The sequence below is a fragment of the Artemia sp. Qi Xiang Cuo genome, chromosome 5, assembly GCF_049724085.1.
Source record: "Artemia sp. Qi Xiang Cuo chromosome 5, ASM4972408v1, whole genome shotgun sequence".
Taxonomy (NCBI): Eukaryota; Metazoa; Arthropoda; class Branchiopoda; order Anostraca; family Artemiidae; genus Artemia; species Artemia sp. Qi Xiang Cuo.
Window position 1 is genome coordinate 74,296,952 of NC_142798.1, and position 23,941 is coordinate 74,320,892.

Consider the following 23,941-nt stretch of genomic DNA (forward strand, 5'->3'; position numbering starts at 1 on the left):
GACAAAACAAAGACAAGTGACAGAATAGATGGGAAATATATAATTTTGGCTGTATATTTGCACATATGGGGGGAGGGGGGGGGGTCAAGACCTCGCTCTTTACGCTAAAATTTTTTTTATATAGAATTTACAACGAAGCTTGTTATTCTAATTAAACGGCCATTGTGCTTCAGTAATCATTCTTAAAGAATCAGCAAAAAAGTCAAAACTTTAGCGTAAAGAGCAAGGTCTTGTGGAAGGGGAAACTCCTTTCACATACGTAATAATTTCTGTTTGTTCTCAGTTTTGATGTTGCCCCTTACTTTCAGCTGAAATACTTTTTTTTTTAATTAAATTTCTGTTCGTTTTTGAATAATACCGGGAAATCCGGCTCACTCTCCATGAAAAATTCCGGTACTTGTGCATTGTACGCCACTCACTCAAGTTTACGATGGGTAAAACTCGAGAACAAACAAGTTTCTTTGTTACTTTAGAAACAAATTTAGGCTATATATTTGCACATTAGGGGGGGGGGGGGGAAGTATACCGGGTCTACGTGCAAAATATGCTAGGTAAGATTATTCTGTATATTATGAAGTAAGAATTGTTTTCTAACTTCAAACTGTCCAAATAGTTTACCCCCCCCCCCTTATGTGCAAATATATAGCCCGAATTACATATTTCACATTTATTCTGTCACTTGTCTTTGTCTTGTCTCACGCTAAGCTGAAAGGAACTAACGCAGAAACCGGTTTGTTCTCGAGTTTTACACTGCGTAAACTTGAGTGAGCGGCGTATAACATAATTTTCCGGGGAAGGTATTTTCCGCAGGGGGTGTTTTCTTCGGTGGTTATGTTCCAGGAGGGGGTATATTCCGGGGGGTATTTTCCGGGGGATAAACGCCAGCCATCGGATACAATATAATCTGTCACGGCAAATCGGAAGAAGTGATGCAAAAGATGTTATGTTGCAAACTTGCAAAGTTTGATTTTTGTCCCAATTCTTTAAGAACGATTCCTGAAACACAAGGGCCGTTTAATTGGAATACGAAGCTTTTTTGAAAGTTCTAAAATGCTTCAGGATAAAGAGCGAGGTATTGAGAAGGGGGCAGCCCCCCTTATTTACTGAGTAATTTCTGTTTGCTTTAAGTTTCAGTGTTGCTCGTTACTTTTCGTTGAAAATACTTGTTTTTTTAGTTAATTCATACTAAAGGAAACAAGCAAATGCAAAAAAATATAGAAAATGAAATTCAAAAATACCTTTAGTAGTAAAAGGGATATCACGACAATTCATCAAATAAACATTTTATATCAAAACCAAAACAATATCCCCCCCCCCCCTGAATCCATTATAGGTTGATTCCTGCCAAAAAAAACACGATTTTATCTGGTGTTTTTATGGCAGCGCCACATTTTTGTCAGTGCAATCGCGTTGAACTATGAAAATTAATAAGTAAAACAATTTGGTTAATTTTGACAATGATTTTGCCCGTAAAAAAACAAGCATTTACAATTTGTGGATTCTCAAAGACAATTGCACCTTAAAATGCAAGCTTCACCTTCTGAAGCTGTTTAATGCCGTTTATTTTTAGCGTCTTTTTTGCTGACTTTTCCTTTGCGATTCTTCTTTCTAAATTTAGCAGCCAGTAGTACCAAAAGCTGTATAAGCGCTTTGGGTTCCTTTTAATTAAGCATTAGGCTTTCGATTTTCGTTGATAATTTAAAATATATTACTGGTTTTATAAGTTTACGCTTCCACGTAACGAATTCAAACAATCACTGTCATTGGAATGACTATGGTCACATTGATCTCTAAAAGCCCTCGTTTCACAAGCTGTCACACTCATTATGATATTCATTTAGCTCCTAAGAAATATTTGACGACAAATAAAGATTTTGGCTCTGTAATTCAATATATATAAGAAATTAGATAGGCTATAATAAATGGAAAGTAAAGATAGCCGCCTCCACTTTCCATTTATTATGGCCAAGCTTTACGAATGAAGGACGACAGGTTCTCAAAAATTGGACTCTACGGCCATTCATGTAAGGCCAAGCAAAAAGAGTTTGTCCTCGAATCAGGTGGGAAAAGGTCATAAGAAAAATTTGAAGAAAATTGGAACTTTATGAAATTGGACGTAGAGTGAAGCTTAGGACAGACTGGGATGGAAGAGGAGCGTGGGTAGCTGTGTTGGCCTCAACTGGCTTGGTGAGTTGTTAGTAGTGGTAATAGTGGTATTAATAATTCTATGGTCATAAAATAAAGTTTTTGTCGAACCAAGATATTCTACCTTTATACCACTATTTCCCATTTGGCATAAGACTATTGACTCCTAAGACAAAATATTTAGTGTTTGATGGCAACAAGTATTTAATGGCAGTATTTGATTTGGTGTTAATTCTTAATGTTGAAACAATATTTATTGTGACTGTACAAGATAACAGTCACTGAAGTTCTTAGAAGTGAACCCCCGAAAAATTTTCATAGTGGCCTTCATTGGATCTGCTTCTGGAGGGCTCTTTATTAACTTTGAATTTTTAATCTTGGACGAGTCTGTGATAGAATTGTTACAAAAATTTTAAACTTTAGATAAAAGGGCTAGTTGCCGGGGGAGTGATGCAAAATCATGTTTAATCAATAAAGAGCTTTGAAACAGGTATCTAAAGCTAGATTCTGCTAACTTCTGCTAGTCCTGGATATGTTTAGAGAACCAAACAAAAGGTTGTTCCCATCTACTTAAACAATTTTGAGAGTTGTATCTCATCGGCTACTCTTGACTCGCTAATGCTATCTAGGCAAATTTTTGAGAAAAGATAGTGAAACTATAAAATTGCTCATGAGGTTCCCTGTTTACCACTAAAATAGCATAGCGTGGTTTTGACGAAAAAATTATCAAATTTGAAAATTAAAGGCGAACAAGCAGCAAAGTGCTTTTCGATAAATAATTTGGTTAAATGCATTGAAGTCTAAAGGCAAGCAAAAAGAAAAATAAAGCTATATGCTTAATGAACAAATTAATTGTATTCAGGAGTGGATCCAGGATTTTCTTAGGGGGGGGGCGCAAAATAGGTTGATCCGATAAACTTGCGTTTGGAACAAGTTTAATTGACGCAATATTGCGTTAATTAAGTAAATTATACTACTTTAGACTACGTTAGTGAGGGGGGCGTCCCCTCACCCCCTGGATCCACCACTGATTGTATTCGTATTATAATTGACAGTTACAATGAAAACAATGAATTGTTTTAGTAAGTAACGATTAACTGAAACAAATTAACAATTAATTTGAACAATTAACAAATGACCACATTTGGCGCTCCCAGAAAAACTTTCCGTTAAGAACTAGTAAAGCAATAGCGCACAGAGAGGGGAGAAGGGGAACAATTAAGGTTGGGGTTCTCCCTCACATAGATGATACCTGTTTGTTTTAAGCTTGAAACTTTAAGAACTTGAACATTTCTGGATTCTGTTCACCGAAATTCACTTGGAATCAGAGGCTGTCAATGTTTATTATTAGACTGTGTGATCTCATTCACATCTGGTTCCTATCACGATATTTTTAACAAAATAGTGTGGTATCACAATAAATCGGTATATATGAAAGCAAAACGCACTAGATAATTATCCAAGCACATAACACCGTTATACTTATTTTAATCCTACAGTAAAGTTCTGATAGTGCTTGGCTTGATATCTTTAACAAAATAGTGTGGTATCACAATAAATCGGTATATATGAAAGCAAAACGCACTAGATAATTATCCAAGCACATAACACCGTTATACTTATTTTAATCCTACAGTAAAGTTCTGATAGTGCTTGGCTTGATGATCTTTAGCGTTTTTCACTAACAATGTCTAAGGTTGACAAAAAGTCAACCTTAAATCTTCCTTCTATTTTTTTTTCAAACTAAAAAATTTCGCTTACAAGTTGGACATTACGCAACTCATGAAATTAAGTAGAGGGCACGTTTTTAGCGCTGTTGTCCTGTAGGACTTCAGTGCTTGATGGGTAGTGTAAAAAAACAAAAACCATTCGTCATAGAGTCATAACTCTAATTGAGAGCAAACATTAAGGGTGTGACACTCCGGACGTTAACTTTAACTTAGGATAGTCTTAGTACAGACGTATTTTCCGCCTCGTTTGAAATTGAGAGTTCGTTCTAGATTCATGCCCTTTTTTAAAGGTTTCTTTTTTTTACTAACTTATTTAAGTTTGACTCAATAAAATGGATATTTACCCTATTGGTTTTGTGGAAACACCTTCTATAAAGGTTTAGCTTATCCAATAACACTTAATATGCTACATGATGGCTTATCCAAACTATTATCTTCTTGGAGTGTCAATGTTTTACAAGTTCAAAAGATTTGTCAAGGAAACCCTGCTTTTCTGTGAAAAAAAAGTGAGGTTATGATAACATTTACCATATTTGTCTAACTAAAATGAAGATATCGAGGAATCTTGGAATTCTTAGGAAAGCCAGATACATTCTTGCTGTGTGGATTCCAAGGGAGCCAATTCACGAAAATGCAGGGGGGGGCAAGGTGTTTTTTTTAATGAAAAAAAAGAACAAAATTGAGCAAACATACCAAAACAAAGCGAAATCTTAGATATTAATTCTCTTAATTAGCAGCTACAGCATCAACTACGATTTACTAGGCTGCAGCCAGCACTACGATTGAATTTATTTCATTTTTTTCTTTGTTAATTGCAAAAGGCACCATATGTAGCAATTTTCTTTAAAGTGAGCCGTTAAACAGCTATTTATGATAAAAATGCCCCGCTAGCCGTGGAGAAGGAGAAACTGAAAAAAAAGAAGACGCTGTCGATACAGAATGTCGTGGTTTCAGCCACTTTCTTGTATTTCAAGCCAATGGATTTTTCTTGTTGTTCAAGCCAAGGGAATATAAGTTTTTCTTTACAGGGTTTTCGGACAAGGCAGTTCTAATAGTGTACTTTGTATTTCGATCTGACACCATTTTTAGGAATTTTAGGAGCACAGTACTATTTAATAGCTGTGGAAAAACGAAACACAGGAATGACGAATACAAACAACCAGTTAGCAAGTCCCGCTGCTTTAATATAGCATATAGCTAAAATAGAAAATAGCTATGAAATATAAATAACAGGTATTTTTCAAACCTATGGACGAAGGGGGAATTGCCAATTCTGCCCCCCCCCCCTATGTAGTCTTAAGTTTCTTATTGTCCTACTATATAGATCCCATATTTTTCTTCCAGGACTTTCTAAGGTATATGACAAGTCGAGGAACCTTATACTTCAAACAAATAGTTTGCTTAATAAACCAGTGCTTAATTCGATGTCTGTTTATATTCTTTTGTGTGTATCTTTTGTTTTTCTTCAACAAAACGATAATTTTCCTCCAGCCCTCAGAACTAGCCCATCTCTTGTCTGAGATCATTTTTTTATCTTCGTAATTCTAGTGAAAACTTCAAGTCTATTCGCTCCATCAGTAAGACCCTTTTAATTTGATGACTACCTCATTTTTCTTTTAAACTTCATATCTCAGAGAGATTTTAGGCTCATGCCGTTGTTCCCCCGGGAGCTGAAGTTTATCCCCCCTCGGAAAATACCCCCTGCGGAGAATTAACCTTCCTCCACGGAAAATCAACCCCATTTTCCCTGGATAATTCCAGATCTTCAATAGAATAGCAGCGATATTTCTACTTTACTGTCTAAGTCAGAAATAATCGCAAAGAACTGCCTATAGTAAAGACTTTTAACGGTTCAATGTATTAATATTTGTTCATTTATTTTCTCCCAGATGCACTTCATGTGGAAGGGGCGGTCGAATAAACTTCAGAAGGGGTAAGTAAATTGGAAATCGAAAGTTCCAGTGCCCTTTTAAAAGTTTGAATAAACCTCGGAGGGGGCTCAGTCAATTGGAAATACAAAGTTCCAGTGCCCTTTTCTAAGATTTAGCCTTGTTTTTAACTAATTACAACTGAATTAATTGTTACTGGCTACAGTGTCTTTAAGAAATTATCCTTCTAGTATAGCGGCCCTTGTGTTTCAGCAGTTTTTTTTTAAAGAATCTTCAGATAAATAAAGAATTAGTTCTAAGGGAGAGACGAAGAGGAGGGTGGAGGTGGAAATCGATATATAATCCTCAGGGCCGTACCCAGAACTTTTTTTTTGGCGAGGGGGTTCGGACAGGCACTGCCATCTGGGTCTAAAGGAGAGGAACTAGATTTGCCAGCAAATCTTGTTGAAGATGGTCTTATTGACTGTGAAAGTGACTGAATGTTCTGCTATTATGATCCAGTGCTTAGTTAATCAAAGTCATCAAAGTGATACAAACCATTTTTTCACTTCTATTTAGTGATTTTATAAATAAACGAAAATAACATGGACATGATATGAGTAATGAGGCTGAATGCGGCTATTTAAATATGCAAGGCTGTAAAGGTAACATTTCTTAGGTTTAAATATAGAAAAAAAACTTTAATAAGATTTTGCTTCCAAATGATATTTTTTTTTCAAAATGGATGTCTGAAATTTGGCCCTGTCCATGTGCTGAAGCATTACCTAGACACATGCTGACTAAAGCGAAAAACTAACTGCTAATTAAATTAATGAAACTCTAGATGAAGGGGTTCTACCTTTTTTTAAGCCCAGGAAAATCAGAATCATTAAAATTTTTATTAAAAGCAGAAAATCAGACTTTAAAAATGCTTAACTGGTCTTGTAACTACTGGGCAACATAAAAACACCATTTTTACACTATATTTTTAAGGGAGTACCTTATTTTACCTAATTTTACCTTATTTTACCGATTTCATCAATTTTACTTAGGCCTACCGAGTTTTTATTTTACGGTAATTTTACAACACTATTCAATCCTACAGGAAAGTTCTGCTATTGCTTGACTTTGTGATCTTTAGCGTTTTACACTAACATTGTCTCTTGATGCCTCTTATTAGAGTCAGTGTACAGGTACAATAAATTGGTGGTCCAATCTTCTATCTTTCCAAATTTCAAACAGTCAACCTTAAATCTTCCTTCTGTTTTGTCAACCTCAAAAATTTCGCTTCCAAATTATACATAGCGCGCAACTCATGAAACTAAGAATGTTTTTGGCGCTGTTGTCCTTTAGAACTTAGTGCTTAATGAGTAGTGCACAAAAACAAATGCCGTTCGTCAGAGATTCCTAGCCCAAAGGGAGATCAAAAATTAATGGCGCGACGCCCCAGCCATTAATTCTAAGTTAGGATAGTCTTAGTACAGATGCATTATCCACCAGGTTTGAAACTGAGAGTTCTAGATCCATGCCCTCTTTTAAGTGTGTTTTTTACACTAACTTATTTACGTTTGACTCAATAAAGTGGATATTAACCCTAATGCATTTGTGAAAACGCCTTCTATAAAGGTTAAGCTTATCCAATAACACTTAATTTGCTACTTGATGGCTTATCCAAACATATTTTCTTGTTGGAGTGTCCATGTTTCACAGTTAAGAACATAGAACACAGTTAAGCTAACATAACTAAAACAGAGGGTAGCCATAGATGTTAATTCTCTTAATTAGCAGCTACTGCAGCAACCACGATTTACTAAGTTGCAGCCACCGATTGAAATTATTTCTCAAATTATTTTTTGTTAATTGCAAAAGGCACTATATGCAGCAAATTCCTTCAAAATGAGCCATTAAACAGCTATCTGTGATATTTCTCTTCCCCGCTAGCTGTGGAGAAGGAGAAACGAAAAAGAAGATGCTTTCGATGCAGAATATTGTGGTTGCAGCCCCTTTCCTTGTTTTTTAAGCCAATGGTGTTTCCTTGTTGTTCAAGTCAAGGGACTTTAAGTTTCCTTTATAAGGTTGTCGGACAAGGCGGTTCTAATAGTGTACTTTGTGTTTCGATCTGACACCATTTTCAAGAGTTTTGGGTGCTATTTAAGAGCTATGAAAAAACGAAGCCCCCGGGTTACAAAAAAAAACGACCAGTTAGCCAGACTCGCTGCTTTAATATAGCGCATACCTAAAATAGAAAATAGCTATGAAATGGAAATAAAAAGGTATTTTTTAAACCTATGGGGGAAGGGGGAATTGCCAGCCCTGCCCCCCATATAGTCTTAAGTTTCTTATTGCCTACTATATAGATCCCATCTTTCCCTTCCAGGACTTTCTGAGGTATATGACAAGTCGAGGAATCTTATACTTCAAACAAATAGTTCACATTATAATCCAGTGCTTAATTTGATGTCCCTTTATATTTTTTTATAAAAAGAAGTGTATCTTTTATTTTTCTTCAACGACACGGTAATGTTCCTCTAGCCATCAGAACTAGCCCATTTCTTGTCTGTGATCATTCTATCATCTTCGTAATTCTTGTGAAAATTTGAAGTCCATTAACTTCATCAGTAAGACACTTTTAATTTCATGACTACCTCTTATAATGCCTGGCATGCTCTGCATGGGCACCCATAAGCTGAATTTTACGGGGGGGGGGGGCTTTCTTGGTCTAATCGGTACTTCCAATGCTGTATAATAACAATCTCAAAACAAAATATAAAAATATAAGGCAGCGTCATTCAGCCAGGGAGAGGGACGGGAGCTCCCCATATGGGCGCTCATGAGTCTCTGCCAAAGTCAGCTAAAAACTGGCACTCGTTTGGTGACTTGAGAAAAATCGTAAAAACTTTTTTGATTTCTGGATAAATCATTTAATACCACGGGTTGTGGATGCCTCTGGGGTAGTTTGGTTAATGTATGTTTATATTGTTTATTGCCCAAGGCACTCTAATATGGCTTCGTCTTTGGTGGACATTTCATGATGGGTGGCTGTTCACCATTTTTTTTTCGAGTCGGTGGTGGTTCTAGGCCTGGACTGGGGGGGGGCCGTTGCACCCCAATTTTTCTGACATTAAATTTCCTTTATTTTATATTTTTATGTTCCTATGTCATACCTTCCCCCCCCCCCCCGGATTATGAGGCCTAAAACCGCAACTGTTTAGAGTGTGTGTATTTCTTTTCCTTTTCTTTCTCATTGAAACTCTTTCGGTTTGTAAGCATTTCGTGGGAATAGCTTCTATTTTAAGTTTTTGAAAAAGATAACACTACAGTGTGTATTTGAATATTTTGGTTTCATTTTATATAGATTATTGTGCAGAAGATAATATTTGGTAAGCTTTGACTCAAGAGTATTGTAGGTGATTTGGGTCTTATTCTGGTAAGCTACTATTTGATGCTACATTTGTGTATATATCCCTTAAACTTTTTGTGACTAAAAATAACAAAATTATTAAGTTTTAGGGGAAATTTTTCTCTACTTAAGCATTGCTATTTTACATGCGACCAATTTCCCCGGTTCAAGAGAAATATATCAAAGCTGCAAAAACTTGAACGATTTCTTACTATGAACAGCTTTACTACTAAAATGTATTGTTAATAATCTACATATATATATATATATATATGTATACATATATATATATATATATATATATATATATATATATATATATATATATATATATATATATATATATATATATATATATATATATATATATATATATATATATATATATATATATATATATATATATATATATATATATATATATATATATATATATATATATATATATATATATATATATATATATATATATATATATATATATATATATATATATATATATATACATATATATATATATATATATATATATATATATATATATATATATATATATATATATATATATATATATATATATATATATATATATATATATATATATATATATATATATATATATATATATATAGATAGAGATATAGATATCGAATATGTCTGTGTTCTGCATGTGTTACTACACTGCTCATCCAATCGCCAAAAAACTTAAAGAAGCTGTTGAGTGCACTCTTGTGAAGATTTTAGGTACAAAATTCCCCTCGCCCCGCTGTCCGAGGCCCTTCTTATGTTTTGAATACTTTAAGCACTGACTCAAATTAGAGACCTCTGAACACAAATACTGAAGCGTTCCTTGCGTTTACATTAATCACATTTTTTTAAAATTAATTATATTTGAACAATACCCGAAGGTTAGGTTAATAGCTTAATCCTAACATAATTTTCAAATACTTTAAGATTAAAAATGCAATTGTTATTTCACATGTAGGGACGATATTTCACGGGGGAGCTGTCTTTGTGAGAAAATTTTGTGGAGGCGTGGGGGGGGGGGGTTAAAGTTTCCCAATGTATAGAGACCCAAAATGTATTCAGTGGCAAATGATAAATTTCTTGTCAAAATCGTAGCTGACCTCCCATACATCCTAAAATTATATATTAATGGCATTTTCATTCTGTCTAGGTTTAATAAACGTCCATGTTTAAGAGCAAATATATTTTACTGGTAGATATAACAATCTGCTACTGGGATCCCTAAATTGACATCTCTTAAACAGAGTAATTCAAAGGGGGGAGGGGTCAGCCGGGACAGCTTTCCAAGGTGTCATGGCTGGAGGGTGTGTTGAGTCCGGAGTGTAGTTAATATTTCCCCGGACACCACCGACCCTAGGATCCTAGGAACGGCTCAACTCTTATATACACTTTTACTTTTTGAAACACACACAAAAAAGCAGGCATAGTGCATGCATAATATTAGATATTATAGATAAAACGGTAAAAACATCAATATTTTTTTGTTTGGAGGGAGAATGGACCCAAAGTCCCACTGTCCCCTTTGTTCATGCCTAACTTAAAAACTGTTTTTCTAAAATAATGTACACTAAAACAAATACTCCAAAATATTTTTATTGCAAAACCAAAAATTCGCCAAAGAGGAATCAATCTAAATAACCTAGCTATTTCTTCGTGTTCCGTCAAGCTAAACTGAAATTGGCACCGGGTTGTTTTTATATAAACTGTTGTGTGAGTATATACAGGTACTACAAAATGTAGGAAAGTGGAATTACTGGCCCTTAACTTATTATTATTTATGTTTATTCCTCATCCTCAGGAACAACTCCAAATCCCTCGTTACTGGTTTCATAGAAAGAGGGGGCTTCTGAGCAGGGTAAGGCGTCTTCTGCTAGGGTACATGTCAGTGTCTCTTGACTGAAAATTGTGAGGTTGCCGCAAACAAAACTGAATTGCGCAGTTTCTTGCCTCTAAAAAAAGAAAAGAATTTAAGTATTTGAAAAATTAAATAAAAAAAATTCACAGTCACAGCAAGTAATTTCTTTTGGTCCAAAAGCATTTTTCCTGATTTTTGAAAACGATATTTTGACTTGTTTATCATAGTCCAGATCTCTTAAAGAATTTCTTATATTTTGTATTAAAGGTAAATTTTATTTGCATTTTCATACTGTCTCTCTTTATTGGGAATAAGTTTTATTTTTTCGAAGTTAACTAACTGGCTGGAAGCACTATAGACATGCATTCAAAATTGCTGATTTTGTTCTTGAATTTCATAAATTTTTCAATAAGTTATTTTACCTTTAAGCCTTTTAATTTGTTTTTTTGCACATTAAACAAATTAAACTTCGTACATGAACAAGGGAATTCCATAGACCCTACAACGCCGTTAATTAGAATAAATAGCTCTTATGAAAGTACTAAAAAAAACTTTAGCGTAAAGAGTGAGGTATTGACTAGAGGACGAACTCAATCACATACCTATTAATTTCTGTTCGTTTTAAGTTTTGATGTTGCTCCTTACTTTAGTTGAAAAACTTGTTGTTTTTTTGTTTAATTTCTGATCTTTTTTTAAATAATACTGGGAAATCTGGCGCCCCCTTCATGGCAATGTCCCTTCCCCCATGAAAACTTCCTCCATTGAAAGATCCTCCAATGTAACCCCCGACCCCCCCACTACCAAAAAACACCCCCCCCCTCCCTGAAAACGTCTGTACACTTTCCAATAACCAATACTATATGTAAACATTGGGCAAAGTTCACTACTTGCAGCCCTTCCCCCGGGGACTGTGGGGAATTAAGTCATCCTCAAAGATATAGTTATTATATTTTAGACCATGTTGAACGAGATGGCTATCTCAAAATTTTTATCGGATGACTTTGGGAAAAAATGAGCTTTGGAGGGGGGCCTAGTTGCCCTCTATTTGTCACTTTAAAAGGGCACTAGAACTTTTAATTTACGTTCGAATTTTCCCTCCCGCGATATTTCAGGACCACTGGGTCAATACGATCATCCCTGGGAAAAAAAACAACAAATAAACGCGCATCCCTGATCTTTCTTCTAGCAAAAATACAAAATTCCATATTTTTGCAGATAGGAGATTGAAACTTCTATAGTAGGATTATCTTATACGCTGAATCTGATGGTGTGATTTTTATTAAGATTCTATGACTTTTAAGGGGTGTTTTCCCCTTATTTTGAAAATAAGGCAAATTTTCTCAGGCTCGTAACTTTTGATGGATAAGATTAAACTTGATAAACCTGATATATTTGAAATCAACATAAAAATTCAATTCTTTTGATGTATCTATTGGTATCAAAATTTGTTTTAGAGTTTCGGTTACTATCGAGCCGGGTCGCTCCTTATTTACAGTTCGTTACCACGAACTGTTTGATAGTTAGGATGCATTGATAATTATTAATATTCCTCCTTCCCTGGTACTCAAGATTGGTGTTGACTACTGGTAACGTTTGTTACCGCTCGTTGATTGGCAAAAATACTAGTACGCCGAGAACCAAACTTTAGTCAATAATGTACAAGTTGGTCAGGACTTGGGTCAAGAGAAAAAAAAAATCTGACTTTTTAAATCATGATCATGAAAAACATAAACGCTAAAGCGTTCATCTTTGGTTTTCTTTTAGCGTGATGTGCCACTTTTTGATCGTTTTGACAAAGAAGAAAACTCATTCTCTAGATGCAAGGCATTTGTATCACTTTTGAATTTTTTTTTAGAAAATTTCAGTTTTAATATACTTTCCTGGTAAAAAAAGCTTGGAAGTTAAGAAGCAGGATGTTGGCCAAGGAAGGGCCTATGGGACCATGAAACCCGGAAGTCTCGAGTTTTGCTCCCTATTTTCCATATATGCTGCGTATCTCATGGTTTTTGTTTAAAAAAAAATTGCAACATCTTCATAGCAGAATTTTGCTACAATATCTTATGGTCTAAATAGCTTTCCCTGTTTCAAAATACGGTCTCATTTGTATTTTCTCTTTTTGTTGAATGATACCTCATAGAATCAGCCAATGGGGAGCCTATCCCTGGAATCCACTCTACAGGATTTAAACTTGCATGCTATCCGAATTTTGAAAGTAAAAGATTCTAGAGTATGAAAGGCTTAGGAGCGCAAACTTCAAATTTAAGCATTTCTTAATGTTAGGTCAATGGTCATTGATGGGGTGACCATAAAATAGACTGCACGCTGAAAAGAACTATTATTTAGCAGTGTTATTTACATTTCCCTCAGCATCTACAACTGGCTGGCAAACGTGGAAAATTTGACAGTTGTTATCAACATCAGCATAGTATCCATAATTTTTCCCTTCGCAGCTAAATGTCGTCTTCATTTCTTCGTTCAGTAAGGAGTCTGTGCCATCTGGTAAAATGTAAGCCATTCTAGCGCAGGCAACAGCGGCCAAAGAAAGAGCGATAAAGCTGGACAAGCGGAACATTATGACCTGGAATGGATTAAGTTCAAGTATGATAAACTACTCTGACGAGAGTTACCTTTCCTCACTATAGGGCTCAAAACACTCACAAAGAATTTCTTATGTAAATTTTTTGATAATCTCTTCTATCTGAGTATGACTTAGAAAAAGGCAAAATATAACCTTTTGGATTCTCCTTTTTGAAGTTTCAATACTGCAGTTTATCCACAATGAAAATTGCGCAGGTGGATGCGACAAAGGAATTTTAATGTTGAATTTGGGAAAAGATTTAAAACAATTACCTCATCATCAAATTAAATAATTTCAACAAATATCTGCCAGAGTTCATTAAAAGACTCGAAAAACAAGAAAGGAAACTATGGTTATCAGCTCTTGGTGTATCTCAAAGACCATGCAGTGCTGTCGCACTAATGTGGTAAGCTGACAATGTGGTAAGTAAGAAATTGATTTTAGTAAAATAAAATAATAAGACGCAAAATACAAATTTCAAAGTTTTGAAATTACCACTTTTTACTAAGATTAGTAAAAGATGACCACATATCCTGGGTTCCAGGACATGTGTGGGCTTGGAAAGGAAATTAAGAAATACCCACATCCTTGCTTATCCAAAGGTGTGGCCCAGATAAGTGTTGTAGGACCTATCTTAAAAAAAACAGCTGTTGTTCTCTTTCTCTGGATATCTTTCTTACCACTAGTCTTTGCCAAATCTTAGCATTACTTTGAGAATTGTTAGTGTCTGTAATTTCTTATAGTCTTATGTTTTTTCTGTGCTTTTAAATTTGCTGGGGCAAGATTTCCCCGTACCAAGATCTGTTTAACACGCGTACCTTACCGTTGTTGTTTGAGTTCATTACATGTAGTCAATAATTTATACCGGACTTCTCGCACATGCCCAGTAGGAACGGTCTCATATAATGAAATCAGGCCAACCATAAATTAGGACACTACGATAGTTATTAGTCACCCTACAGACTTACCTCTTATAGCCTCTAGGGGTCATACGGTATCAACTTTACCGCATCTGGTGAATATAATCATATTCACTTTATTACATCTGGTGGTTATAACTCAATCCACTTTATTACACTGGCATATCTGTAGACGTTACGCTACGATATGTAATTTCACGGGGCTAATTGACCCCCCCCCCCCACTAAAAAAATAATAATCCTACTAGTAAAAACTTAACAAAAATGAATATAAACCATTTATTGATACGTTTTTAAGGGCTTTTTTAAACACCACACCGAACAATATCCTTTTGTAAACCCCCATTCCCTCAAAAAATCCTGGATACGTCCCTGTTGTAACTCTTGTACAAAGTTTCGCAAAGACAGTGTAGCCAACTGAAGTATCCTGGAGAAGGAACATACACAGGATGGGGTCTTGAGTCCCCCTGAAACCTTAGACTTCCCCACAGCCAAGGGCACTATTCATTGTAAAGAAAATCTTAAGTACGTGCCAGTCCTAGAGTATATTTCATCAACGTGGCTAGAAACCACAAGAAGTTATGATATCATAAACAAGGAGTTACAGTTGGTCAAAAAAGTCAATTGCCTTATAGCTAAAAAATCTTCTGCTTATTTATAGATTTCAGTCAAATACACACAGAAGTTCATACAAATGCAGAAACAATGCTTAAAAAAACTAATTAGAAAAGATTAATCAATTAACATGGAAATATTTATGCTCTACTAACCGAATAGGTGATTAGGGTTAAATTACTATTGATTACAATCGTGGAATGACTGATTTTTTGTTTCACCCGTTTTGAGGGATTGCTGAACTGAAAATGCTAACAAATGATGCACCAGAAAACACGTGCGTCAGCATTTTTATATTATTTAAAGAAGATGACAATGTCAAAGGAATTTAAAATGATGTATTACGCTTTGGGAATGTTATGGAGTCTGTAATAAAGCGAGTGACCCCAAATTCAGTGGTTTCAAATTTTAAAGTTATGCCGAGGCCTCTCAAATACCTTGAATTTGTGTTACCTTGAACCAGGACCGCACCTTTATGGGAGGCCCAACCCCCAAAATCCAAGGTTTTCCCGAGTTCCTGGGCACTTTATTTTCGAATTATCAAATAAATTGTGATTGTTTTTTAGTTATAGCCCCTCCTGCGCACATAACCCCTCTGTATTTGTACCTACATAATTAAGAATTAAGAGTCGGCGTTGTGACTCCTAATTATTCATTGAATGTCTTTTTTTTAATAATTTTTTGTTAGCAATAAGCATTGTTTCTGAATCAGCATTTCCTTAGAAATGTTTCTCACTAGATAGCCTCACAGAAAATGCGCTGTCAGGATGCCATTTACTACAGGCCGGGATTTACTCTTTACTATGTTGCAGCTACAGCTACGACCATCTCTCGTCAGCGTAAAAAAAAAAAAAAAAAAAAACGCCGAGTGTGCAAGCATGCTTTTAGTTCATATGGCCACCATCTTGGCGAAGGTGTTAAAATAAATGATCGGTAAAAAACGCCAAGTGTGTTTTGGGCTAAAAGTGTTTAAAGATCTGACTTAAAAACACTGGCACATCTGTTTAATTTTTTTTAATTTTGAAAGCGTTACAACTATTATAACACTAACACACAACGCCAAGTGTGTTATGGGCTTAAGAGTGTTTAAAGATCTGGCTTATAAATTTTGACACATCTGTTTAAATTTTAAATTTTGAAAGAGTTGCAACTATTATAACACTTATACTATAAATTATTGTAATACATTGCGATATAAAAACAATTATTATAATTCAGTTTAGAACCAACAAACTATTAAATATTGAAATAGTTACAGTGCTTTAAAATATAGGCTAACGAATTGCATATGTGTATCTAGAATATAAAAGGTTTAATCGATGAAACTGTTCTAATATATAATAATGCAAAATAAGTTGTAAATTTGCTATATGGGGACTGCAGTTGCAGTCCCCCAATTATTTGGAAAAAAATATTATATAGCTATGCCCCTTGACTCTCCAGATTTATACCCCTCTTGCCCCCCCCCCCAATAAAAATGTTGCTTTTTATTATTGTCATATAAGATAATAGTTATTCAGGCGAAATATACACATCTTCAAGGACATAGCACATACATAAATACAACATGCTATACGCCCCCCCCACCCGCAAGGCTATACAGCCTAGAATACAGAAAAAAAACAGGCAGCCAACCCCCCGACTATCCACCAAAAACCAAGTTGGAGCAGAATGCCATATTATGCATTAATAAGAATAAGTGATGCACCTAGTCAAACTGCATCCAAGTCCGGTAAAATTGGGTAAATTAATATTATCCTATAAATGAAAGATACTGTCGCCCACCTCCACTCCTTAAGCTATAACTTTATATAGCTAACAACATTAAACTAACAACATATCATGATGTTGTCAAATTTTGGAAACAAAATTATGGAATTAAAAACATTACTTCATTAAAATTCAAAAGTAAATAACAACAATGACAAAAGACGTTGACCTATTTAAGTCGCACGAGCGTGCAGAAATTTGTCAATGTTGACATTTTATGTTTTATGCGATGTATTGTCTGTGTGCCAACTTGTTTTAAGGTTCTATTGTGTTTCTTCATAAGTATCCTATTTTTGCAATTATCCTTTTACAAGGTTCAAGTTCATTGTGTACTTTTGCAATTAATACATATTTTTATATTCTATCCCATAGTAATTTCTGCTTCAGTGAGTGGGTTTATATTTTTGGCTTATTTTGTCACGTAAGTGAATTTCCGTAGCCTATCTTCTTCCGCAATTAGTCTGTCTTCCTGAGATTATTATATATAATAGTTGTAATAACGACACGCTTTGGCGGTTTGAAATCGAAATGCATTACCTGCAAAAATGACAAGGGAAGTTTGCAAAATAATGTACCATACTGTGTTCAAATCAAGACAATTGCAGTAAACTTTGGCTGCTTAGACGCCACCAATGGTTCATCTTGGAATGAGGGGGGGGGGGTGATTAATAAAAAAAATTCGGGGGGGGGGGGAGAATTTACAAAATAATTTTTAGGGAGGGGGGTTGCAGAAAAACATATCAAAATTTGTTTATATTAATTTTTGTTACGTTTTTTACGAGTCAGATAAACATTTCGGCGGGAGGGGGGTCAAACCCACTACCCCCATCCTGGAAACGGCCTTATCTAAGAATATGAAATTATGACGCAATTCTTTGCCTTAAAGATGCTAATGTACTAAATAGTGAGTAGATGTAAAGAAAACATGCTCCAAAGAGGGGGCTGGGGAGTGAGGCCCCTGGGGTCCAAACCTAGAGGCTTTCTAATTTAGAAATTTAAACTAAAAGTCGTTTCCAAAAATTTAGTCCCTAGTACAAATATTATTTTCCAGAGTTTCTCATTACTTTTTTTTCAAGTGAATAGGAAATTCAATAATGGACGCATAATTAATATGATATGTATTCCTGATTTAATTAATTTTATCCACACCAACACAGAGTTGGGCCCTTCACGGGACGTTTTGCTACTAAAAGAAAAAAAAATTAGACTTTTCAAGTAATTTTTACCCTTAAAACCTGTAGCTCTTTCTGAGGTTGACTTTTCGTTTACAATATAACTATGGAGGGTCGGTATTGTCAATAAAGTTTCTTTTCCGCTCTCACATTTTTTATACTGTGTTTCTGTTTTTTTCTCATTGTGACGACAAAATTTTTTATGCACGTTAAAACCCTAAAACCTTTAATACAGTTTTTGTAACAACCGAAACTGCCAAAACATTAAAATTTAATGCGATTAAATTTACACGATGCAATAATCGAGTTTGGGCATCCCTATACTTTGCTGATAAAAATATCTTTAAAATCAAATACACCCCATAAATGATTGCTTGGATCCCCCTCCCTTCCCTGTCCATTTATAAATAAAATGAAAATATATAAGTAGTGGGTCCGCTCGTCTGAACATGGTTTAGACAAACATGTATCATATTTGTGAAATTTATAATTATAACTACAAACAAGACAAACCTGATACAGCATTCATCGTTTGATTTATGTATCAAATTAGAAATTTTTCATGAGCTTGAAATTTCAGAAAGGTCAAGAGCCTAAATTATGCCTGGAAGACATTTTGATGCATCTAACTTCTATCCATTCCCTCAAATGGGACCTGACCTTTGATGGATTTAGAAAAACTGGTACTGGTATATTATACGGACATTTTAAAAAAGTCAAGTTTGGTTAATGCTAATGAAATAAAATAAAATAGGATGAATATATAATAGTTTATAAATAAATTTAGGCTATATATTTGCACATTAGAGGGGTGGGGTTGGGGGGGGGGTGGGTGGTTGGGTAAAGCATACCATATATTAAATACGTAACCTAACCTAACATAGGTACCTTTTCCCACCCTAAACCTCAAAAAACAACAATTTAAATATCGTAAACGCAATGAAAACTACTCTTTGCATTCCATTTCTCAATAGTGGTCTCTTGAAAATAACCAGTTTGGAGGGTTTAGTCTCTCATTAGTATATAAAAGTGTACGTTTAACGCACCAGTACCGAAAAACTTTGTAATATTAAAAAAAGCAAACACATCCTCTAGAGCCATAGATGGCGTACAGGGCGTCGAATCAACGTTTGAATTGCTGGGTCTTTTATTACAGGAACAAGTAGAAAGCCTGTTCCCAAGCTTTATAAAGACTTTGTCTTATAAAAGTCGAAATTTTCAAAAAAAAGATGAGCCTTTTGTATTCGCTAAATCCTGATTTATATGTTTAGAGTGAATTTGTAAAAATGTGCCATAGGCTTCACTATACTTTACCCCCCCCCCCACACCCTCAGGTGCGAAGATGTAGCCAAAATTACACATTTTCCATGTGTTCTTCCAGTTCTTGATTTCGTCACAGTTGATTCTATTGATGGGTTCACGGATTGATACAAGAGTGACACAATGCAAAATGCATGGGAAACATGTAATTTGGATTATATATTTCCACATTACGGGCTCGGGGATAAATTATAGTGGAAATGAGCAGCAGACTCGAAATTTAGAAGTAGGGAAAAAGAATAAACTAGAGCTTCGAAATATCATCACTGGGCATAAAATTACCCCTGGAGTCACTCATGAGTTTCATTTCCCTGACTCTTTGGTAAAATTCTACTTTAGCTACTTTTGGCTATCTAGGAAAGGGGGTAGGATAGGAAAATGAAACTTTCAGGGATGGGTCTACGGGCTAAAGCATGTCCTGGGAAGGTATTTTGAAGAACCTTCCTTCACTACTTCTCCCTCTAGAGGGTCCTGACCTTTGATGACCCTTAAAAATTTGTACATTATCGAAATGAAACGTTGCAAAATAGATCTTCTGCTTAAATGAAGTACAACAAAATTGTTTTCAGCTTCACAACTTAGCTTAATCCCAATTTATAAGGTTCTAAGATATGCAAATACATTTCCTAAATTTTGAAAAAAAAACATTGATATGGCTTAAAATTTTACTCAAATAAAAGGCATTGCATTTTCAGAACTAAAGCTAAAGAAAAGAAACTGATAACTGAAAATTAAGGTATGATTGTTTTTTTCAAAATTTCAATAGGTATAATAATAATAATAATCTGTATTTAAAATATGCCTGTCATGTAGGCAAATTTCAGGAAAACATTGATATGGCTTAAAATTTTACTCAAATAAAAGGCATTGCATTTTCAGAACTAAAGCCAAAGAAAAGAAACTGATAACTGAAAATTAAGGTATGATTTTTTTTCAAAATTTCAATAGGTATAATAATAATAATAATCTGTATTTAAAATATGCCTGTCATGTAGGCAAATTTCAGGACCCTCTAGAGGGATAAGGAATGGAGGTAGGTACTTAAAAATACCTTCCCGGAACATACTTTAGCCTGTAAACCCATCCCTGAAAGTTTCATTTTCCTAACCTAACCGCTTTCGAAGATAGCCAAAAGTAGCTAAAGTAGAATTTACCCGGTTTTCGCTGTGTTTATACCAGACAATTAGCTTCGGCTCGGTGGCGAACTACATTATAGTTATTTTATAATTAAATATTTAGTTGGTATTTTGGTTAGGTTACGTTAGTTTAGGTTTACGTATTTAATCTAATGCAATCTCGGTGGGCCCCCTTCCATAATTCTTTGTTGCAGTTTTCATAATTTTGTTACTAAAGTATTGTATTTTCATAATATTTTGTTTTATTTCATTAGTACTTACCAAACTTTACTTCTCGAGTGTGTATTGTATAGCACACAGGTACCGAAAAGCCAATCATCTAAAATATTACCCAAAATGGGTACCAAGAAGGGTTTTCAGTCCACCACCACCCCTTTCTTCCTTGAAATCGCTAAACAATTCAGTGAAGACGTGGTACGATTATGTTTAAGAACTCCACTTAAAGTTAAAATAAAACATCAGTGGGACCTGTTTTAGTAGACTATTGTACAGTTTATCCATGAAGAAGGAGTGGCAGTAATAGCTCGGAACCACTACCCATAAGTTTGGGTTGCGGAGCAATCCTAAGAAATGGCATTTCCTTGCACATCAACTTTCTGCGTTAACGCTCAACATTTGACGTGCATAGAACCAGGAGAGTTGACTAGCTATTACCTCCCTTCTTCGGTAAATTTTTCGCAGTTCATATTATTGACTTACCAATAAAGTAAACATACCACTCGATGCCTTTTTTTATGCTTTTTCCAAATATAATAATCATTTTTGTCGGTAATGAATTTTACCCCCACCCCTATATATACCAATTCAGTATTTATTTGCACATTAGGGGGGGGGGTGGTGGTAAATTTTATTTCTGATCTAAATGAGAGGTAAGTTTAAACTTTACCCCCCCCCCCCCCTAATGGGCAAATATATACCCTGAATTGGTATATATCTGGGGGTGGGGTAAAATTAATTACCGACAACAATGATTATTATATTTGGAAAGAGCATAAAAAAAAGCATCGAGTGGTATGTTTACTTTATTCGTAAGTCAATAATATGAACTGCGAAAAATTTACCCCTTTTTCTTCCATAAGGCTAAAAATACATAAAACGGGCAAATTTTTGGAAAGTATGACACTATTCTGGAAGCAACTGCCCCCCCCCCCCATCCAGAATCTTTTGCAGGATTGTCTTTTTTAATTTAAGGGTATCCATGCTATTACCCTCCAGACAGAGAGGTAAAGCACGGAGCCCATGGATGAGGTTTTTACGGAGCTAAAAAGTTTGAAGCTTACAAAAATGCTTACACTTGATGAAGAGTTTATCCGTCTAAATCACTGTCAAATCTGGATAGTTGAGCAGAGGAAAGAAGAATCTTATAAGGAGTGCTATTGCAGCTTCTCAACCCCGAGGCACTTTTTCTCGTGATCAGCAACTAAACATGCAAGCTCCTGCGAAGACCCTCCCACGCAGTTTAGCTTGGGGAGTTTCTTTAAATTTAATGTCTATAATTATTATACAAGATGTGAGAAGGTCGTGGATAATAATTTTGAAATCCTCAAGAGATTAAATGCAAAGTGGAGATTATAATTAGTCACTATGATGTTGTCTGTAATCACTCTGCTCATTGGGCTTGGTACATCAAGGTTGTCACAGAACACCCCTTCTTTTTTGAGTGTCTAAGTATTAATTGTGTAAAAAAAGCAACAACAAACAAACAGGAAAGATGGATAGACTTAGGAGTGTTCTCCTAATATGATTTAGGATCAAGTATCCCACTGGGATCTTATCCCACTGGGATCAAATATCCCACTAGTCGATTAAAGCATAGGCTGGCCAGCAGACAGTTTTTTTTTTTTTATAAAAATCAGTTTTCTACCAAGTAGGCTTACAAACAAGGTCATACTGAGAATAGGTTTACGGGGTTTTAAACCCCGTAAACCGACGGCGGGTGCCCACCCTCCAATGTCATCAGCCAGCTGGTAAAAAAAAGGTGAGTCAATTAGTTAGTACTGGCTCGATTTTTTAATTAGGTAAATGGGCTGATGAAAATAAATGACGCAAATCAATAGAAGAAGATCGGTCCTATTTGGTAAAAAAGGAAGGAATTTTAATAGCAAAGAGCCGTCGATAAAAAAAAGCCGTCGAGCCGTGAATAAATAAAAATCAATCGATAAAAATGACTATTCAATCGGTAAAACCAACTGCCCCAAAATATTTTAGCTGGTGATACCTCTAGTCTGGTATTGCCTAGGTATTTCCTCTCATTAGAGTCTGTCCTGTCACCCACCAAACCGGTGGCACCAAGAGAGATAACTCCACAGATGGGATAATTGGAAGCCCTAAGAGAATACATTGATTCCATGTTCTTTCCTGTGAAGACTACATTCCTCCTAGAACAATTTTGGCTTCACGGAGAACATTCAAGCATTAAATGAAATAAGCCTGGAGGCACCAATTCATGTAAAAATAGGGGGGCAAGGATTTTTTTTTTCTAGCAGACATAAAAAAATTTAGCCAGGGGAGTATTGATCTTTTTCGAATTTTTTAAAATCTAAATCCAAAGGAATTTATTTTCAAAGTCTAGAGGGTCAATTACCCTCCCCTCTCCCTGTCCCACTAATTGAAACCCTTGCGTAAATCCCCCTCAAAATTAATCAAAAACCTCCTTCCAAATCACATTCAAAATGATGCCTACAATGAGTTTCGTTGGTTAAATCCTCCTCCCGGGAAGAAGACAGAATATAGATTTTTGTACTAACCTTTCCTCTACAATCAGATTTACCGCTATACTCCTGGCTTAAGGCCCGGTTGAGCTAATGTGCTTCATTAAAGAACATGCAGTCATATCAGGCACCTTTACTATGAAAGCAGTGGTGATCCTAACCTCTCTTACACCGGGGGCAAAATATCGATTACCCCCCCCCCCCCCATGTCGCGCAAAAAAGTTTCGGCTAAATTTCAACCAAATTTTCGTTTATTAACAAACTTATTTTCAATTTATTAATTAATTAATATTTTTTAATTTCTTTTTCAATTTATTATCTAAATGATTTAATTATTAATATTTATTCTAATTTAGTTATTTTAATTACTACTACTTAATTATTTGTTAATATATTTTGATCTTAATAATTAATTAATAATTTATTAATTTTTTTCATTTATTAACTACGTCATCTACTTAATTTTAATAAAAATAAATTTTGAAAAATTATAAAATGATTATTACCGTTATATTAACTATTCGAAATTTTGCACCCCTAAAATTTCTGCACCTGGGGCCGGTGAATCCTCTGTCCCCTCCCTGAAACCGCCTCTATACGAGGGGCTATATTATGTTTGTAAAATCAAGTCTTGGACCTAGTAAGAACTGAAATGAAAAGAAAGCACGTCTGCATCATTGACATTGTTGTTGAA

At 35.1% G+C, this 23,941-nt stretch overlaps 1 protein-coding gene across 2 annotated transcripts; it reads right to left on the reverse strand.

Annotated features, from left to right (window-relative positions):
* Positions 1-10,747: 10,747 nt before the first annotated feature.
* Positions 10,748-21,943, reverse strand: LOC148952511 (U-scoloptoxin(01)-Cw1a-like). 2 transcript variants are annotated; one of them, XM_089089936.1, is made up of 3 exons: positions 21,829-21,943; positions 13,382-13,603; positions 10,748-11,119 (listed from the first exon to the last, which is right to left on the reverse strand). In XM_089089936.1, the coding sequence occupies exons 2-3, from the start codon at positions 13,595-13,597 to the stop codon at positions 10,952-10,954; spliced, it is 384 nt and encodes a 127-aa protein (XP_088946062.1). In that variant the 5' UTR covers positions 13,598-13,603; positions 21,829-21,943; the 3' UTR covers positions 10,748-10,951. The 2 variants fall into 2 exon arrangements, with proteins under 2 accessions (XP_088946062.1, XP_088946063.1); XM_089089937.1 differs by having other exon boundaries at positions 21,817-21,844.
* Positions 21,944-23,941: the final 1,998 nt, after the last annotated feature.